We start from the raw sequence: 5,413 nt of genomic DNA, 5'->3' as shown, positions 1-5,413 counted from the left end.
TCTCTTCTTGCTTATATCTCCTTCTCTTTAATAATGATGACCTTACTTCACTTGCATGGAGTTACTAATTTTTTGGGGGGAGTAGGGAAGTGGGGGGATGAGGGAGGGGTTCAATAAGTTGAATAAGCTGATAAGTACATATAGCACAAGCTTTCATTACATCCTGGGAGCAAGGAAAGGAAAGGATTTCCAAACCTATTTTCTCGTGCTGAGGAAAAGGGAGATGAGCACGTTGGAACTTTTCAGTTGCTTCCTGATGTTTCAGTTTCCTTTGCTGCAGTACTCGTTCTCTAAATCTTTGTTCCTTTTCTTCTTTTTGTTTCCATTTTTCTTCAAGTGCTCTATATTTAAAAAGGAAGAGCAAATGATACCTTGTGATTTGAATAAAAATAAGTATCACACAGGTATTATTATGCTGAAAAAAAGTGTTTTTATTATTTTTCTAATATAACACAGATATAGTTTAGTTAAAAAGCTTACAACTCTTTCTCCCTCTCTCCCCTCCCCTCCCCCTGCCTTCTGTGTTAGTGCCATAAATAGCACTGTAACTGGAACATTAGGATTCACTTCAACATTTTTTTGAAATTGGACAATCTGCAAGTAACAAACAAGGGCATACTATATTTTTAATGTCTTATTTTTCATCAGACATAATACAGGGAAAACAAGGATATAGGGACTTCCAAGCAGATCGGATTTGTATCCCATCTCCAAAATAAGCTTGTACCAGATGCTTCATGTTGTGGTGTAAAGCCCACATAAGTGGCAATGCAGTAGGAACAGGAAATGAACCTGCTACGGAGAATTGCCATTTATTAGTTGTAAAAATGAAAATTGTGTGAAAAAAACTATTATTCAGAAATTTGAAAAATTCAGGAACTGGTTTCTGGTTGAATCGACAAGTAATTGTTCCGCAACTTCCTGGAGAAAGAAGGGATGGTCAGAATAACTTACCATACAGCTATAAGTAACTGCTTTATAGCTGTACAATAAAGACATTGAGCAATAAAGAGACCACTTGAAGCTGCCTGATATGAAAGGTAGAATTAGTTGGTATCAGTGGGGTGAAGGTCTGCATTCCAGTTTTAAGTTTTATCAGCAAAACGTTCCTTCTCTTGGCACAGCCTTGCATCCATTTACACTCTGTCTTCTTGCCTCTTGTTGACAGAACAGCTAGCTCTTGCTGACAAAATTAACTGAGGCCCCCAAAGACTGAAGCACTTCAGCACAATTCTGTCAGCCCAATGCCTGTGCAGATACAGAAATACTTGTACTAGTATAAGCAGTTTTGTAGCAACAAACCCTCAGTACAACTCCCCCTAAGTAGGGACACCTCTGGTTGAATTTTTTAACTCTACTGCACCAGACAAGAGTCACTGGAAGCCTAACTTCTATATGACATCCTCAGTAAGTCTTGGAAAAAGTATATTTAAAAGTTACTGCCACAAGTGTACTTGTAACAGTATAGCTCCAGGTCTAGGAGCTGGGAGAATGGGGTAGGAGTAAACTCCCAAATGTCTTTTGGCTGTGGATAGGGAAACATGCAGACACAGTTAAAAATGCATTTGCTGGTAATGCAAAGCCCATGGAGATCATGGGATGTAGCAGGGACAATTATTAATGTTGGCCAAATGAGAAAAATTAAACAAGCTTACCAGAACAAAAAGGACCAGTACACATCACCAGTGGTACTCCTTCCCAACACCTACACCTATTATGACAGCTCAGTGCCACACCTTACTGCCTTGATATCAATGTTCACCTCTCAAAAATTAAATGAAGGACACTCTGGAATTGATGGCTAAGAAAGACATGGATGCTAGTGCTGAGCCAGCTGAAAGCCAAGTGTAGTTTAACAGAACTGCTCCATTAATGAGGACCTTTTCATTTACTCTCTTCTCTCTATGGGATAACTTTCCAGAAGCATCCAAGCTAGCCTTTAAGCTCCCATCTCAAAATGGCTACAGATCAGCTGTAGAGACAAAGACATTTTGCTTTAAAATACCTGTAAAATAGCTACTTTATGTTAACAGGTTGAAACGTCTGTAATATGTAATAGTCAAAATTGAAAGACAGCCAATACAAATTCCCAAATACACATTATTACAGAAAATACTGATTTTAACTACTGGAGATGCAACATATAATGAAAACAGGAAACCACTACTACGGATATGAAAGTGCATGTGTGCATGATTTTCAAAACATAATTTTAAAGAAAATGCTTGTGTTTAACTAACACAAAGTGACCAACAGAAAAAAATGCATAGAAAATATATTGTAAATAGATTTCATGTAGATAGATTTAATTCAAGTCTCAGGATACAACGACCACACACTACTTGCATTGCGGAGGTCACGTTCAGGAAAGTCAGAAACAGCATGTGGTAAATTAAGGATTTGGACTGTCTTAACAGTCACAGGGATCCTGCACTGGTTGAAGAGAAGTCAGATGATTTTCGCATGAACAGCTTTTCTGTCTTTGACACAATTTCACTGGATTTTTCCAACAAACAGCATTGTATCTTTGAGTACTTTAGGCAGAACTGCCTTGTTTCTTCTGTTGTGAGAAGACGAAAGGGGTGACATGCTATTTGCTCTTGCTCATCTAAGTGGCAGTTTTCTAGCCCTCTACCTGGCTGTTTTTGGCCCCACTTTATGCTTTGGATGCTTAATCCTGCATGTGTACACTGGCTGTAAACTGAATGTGTACAGATGTACATATACAGCCCAGGTACACATGTGCCTGAGCACAAGTCATGGAAAAAATGATCAGGGGAGGAGGAGAAAAGTAACATTTCTATGTTTGGGCCCCAGTGTTTTAGCCTATGTATCCCTGAACTACATAGATAACATTTTCATCATCTTGAGTTAGCACCCAGACTCACTTATTGATTTACACTGCAGACTTAACAACTACAGCTCTTCAATCAAATTCTCTGGAATATTCCTGCACTACCATCAACTTTCTAGATGCCACAGTGTATATCCAAGAGGGCATCCTACACAGAAAACCCATAGACTACCACACCTACTTCCACCAGCAATCAGCCTAAACGCAGCAAAAAAGGGGTGATCTACAGTCAGGCCCTCAGACACCACCACATCTGCTCTCAGGAGAATACCCAGGATATTCATCTTGCCAAATTAAAAACTCTCTTTACTCAGAGCATGAATACTCTAGAATAGAAAGACTGTATCTTTGAAAAAGCCACACAGATATCCCACAGCAACCTACAAGATAAAAACTGACTGCACACCATTGAACTGTCACTATCCCACACTTGAGCCTATAAGAAGAATCAAACTACAACCTATACCTGTCAAGGACCAGGCCTTAAAAAAATATCCCCCAACCCCCTCTCTTGGCCTTCAAACAGCCCTCTAACCATGCCCAACTTATTATCAGAAGTAAACACCCTGATCAACAGGCACCTAATGGGACCCAGCCCTTCCTTCAAAATAAATGCAAGACCTGTCAACATACCTCTACTGTCACAACGATCAGTACTCTCCACAACAAAACTGTCAGACTCCATGGATCATGCACATGTTCATGGCAGAATGTGGTATACCTCACCCGGTGCAGCAAATGCCCTCATGGCAACCATGTGGGTAAAAAACCATACAAATACTATGCAACAGAAAGATCACCAAAGGATCAAAAAGGATTCAGGATAGAAACACTAAAACACAGGTAGGAGAACTTTTTTCACAAAATCACTCACTGCCTGACATGACTGCTTTTGTGCTAAAGCAGTGCTTCCCAAACTTTTCTTCAGCATGACCCCATTTATGGCATTTCTGCAGCATGGCCCATTGCTCCCAACCTACAGCCCTTCCAGTCCCCCAGGGCCAGGGCCCACAGTGCCTTGCCCCAGCCCCAGCCCCAGCAGTGCCTGAGCCCCAGCTACCACCTGTGGGAGGCAACGGCTGGTGCAGCCGGAGAGGAGTGCAGAGCCCAGCTTCCACCCCCCATCCCCTCCCCTTGGGCAGCACTGCTGGAGTAGAGCCTGTGTGTGGGGAAAGATGCGGGCTGCCCACTGCAGGTTTGGGGTTCCCTGCCCTGATGCCCTCCCGCTGCGGGCTCCACAGCACGGTGGGCAGGACCCGGGAGGGAGTGCTGTGCCGTGACACCATGACTGCCAGGCTGAGGCACCCCCTGCTCACCCAGCAGTAGTGTGGGCACAACTCTGTGCTGCCGCCACTGATGAGCCTCACCTTGGTGGCCATGATGGTGCAGCACTCTCTCCCACAATGGGTCCCACACACTGGGCCACAGAAGTGGCTCCTGCTGGGAGCTGATCTGGCCCAGCTGCAGCCCTGCACCCTGCTGTGGCCACAGAAATCTTAGGGGGCATGTTTATTGTGGCCTCATCTGCTGATGTTATGACTGCATTTGGGGTCGTGAGCCAGTTTGGGAACCGCTCTGCTAAAAGAAATCTACTCAACACCCTTACAAGACAAACATGGGAACAGAAATACATTAACTTATTGGGCTATGGACAGAAATTCAAATAGTTGGAGCCTGAATTGATTCAATCTTTGCAAGTGAACAGACATTCAGAAAATGCAGGCCAGAAGCTGGGGGGGCTCCCCAGGGGCAGAGGGGGGAAAATAAACCTCCTCTCTGGCCCTCTGCCTCAGGGAGCTATGCTGGCTGGTGTTTGGCCATGCCCCTGCCTCTGTTACTGCTGCGGTGAGGGTGGAGTGCCAGGAGGACCCTGGCTCAGGTCCATGCTAGTGGGACAAGGAATGGCGAATTAAACTCAAGCTCTGCTGTGTCGTCTTCTCTCCCAGAGGCCTGAGGAAAGGTACTGCGATACCTGAAAGCTTGCCTATGTCTATCCTAAGCATGCAGTTGGTTCAATAAAAGACATCACCCGCAAGAATTCCTGCCTCTCTTAAAATAGTGGACGCTTAAAAAATCTTGGTGGTTCAGTTAAGTTTTTGGTAACACAGAGCTGATGCGAGATTTAGTAAATGTGTGCAGTGCTGTTAGATCAACAAATAAAAGTGCAAAGTAATATTATTATAATGTTGCTTCTTTTATTAGCTAATGTGTATGATGAGGTATGTTTGGTTATCATATGCTAGAGATCCATCACTAAGCAATAGCAATTATTTTCAAACAAAGACTTAAAGTCATTTTTAATTTATGCATAAATAATATTACATAAAAAATAGTATCCAAGAAGGCTATTGCAGGATCCAAAAACATTCCAAATGAGAGAGAGAAAATGGAAAATGTGATCTAGTTACTGTATCCATCAGCAAATAAAGTTTATACTAAGTCAATTCTATCTTATTTAGCTATATGAAGGCAAAAAGAATTTACACAAAATAGTGCACATTTGTAAAACATGGATAAAGTGTTTCATAGTTTCATAGATTAAGGGTCGGAAGGGACCTA

General features: G+C 42.5%; 1 protein-coding gene across 2 annotated transcripts in view; it reads right to left on the bottom strand.

The window, feature by feature from the left end:
* The window catches only part of CEP126 (centrosomal protein 126), a 74,909-nt gene that overhangs the window by 63,124 nt on the left and 6,372 nt on the right, over nucleotides 1–5,413 (bottom strand). For both annotated transcript variants that reach the window (XM_019525160.1, XM_019525159.1), the window contains exon 3: nucleotides 196–341. In XM_019525160.1, coding sequence (XP_019380705.1) covers nucleotides 196–341 — 146 coding nt within the window. The remainder of the gene's footprint in view (nucleotides 1–195; nucleotides 342–5,413) is intronic.

Source organism: Gavialis gangeticus, unplaced genomic scaffold (assembly GCF_001723915.1).
Source record: "Gavialis gangeticus isolate Ggan-Ray unplaced genomic scaffold, GavGan_comp1, whole genome shotgun sequence".
NCBI classification, from domain to species: domain Eukaryota; kingdom Metazoa; phylum Chordata; order Crocodylia; family Gavialidae; genus Gavialis; species Gavialis gangeticus.
This window is presented reverse-complemented; position numbering and strand designations above follow the sequence as displayed.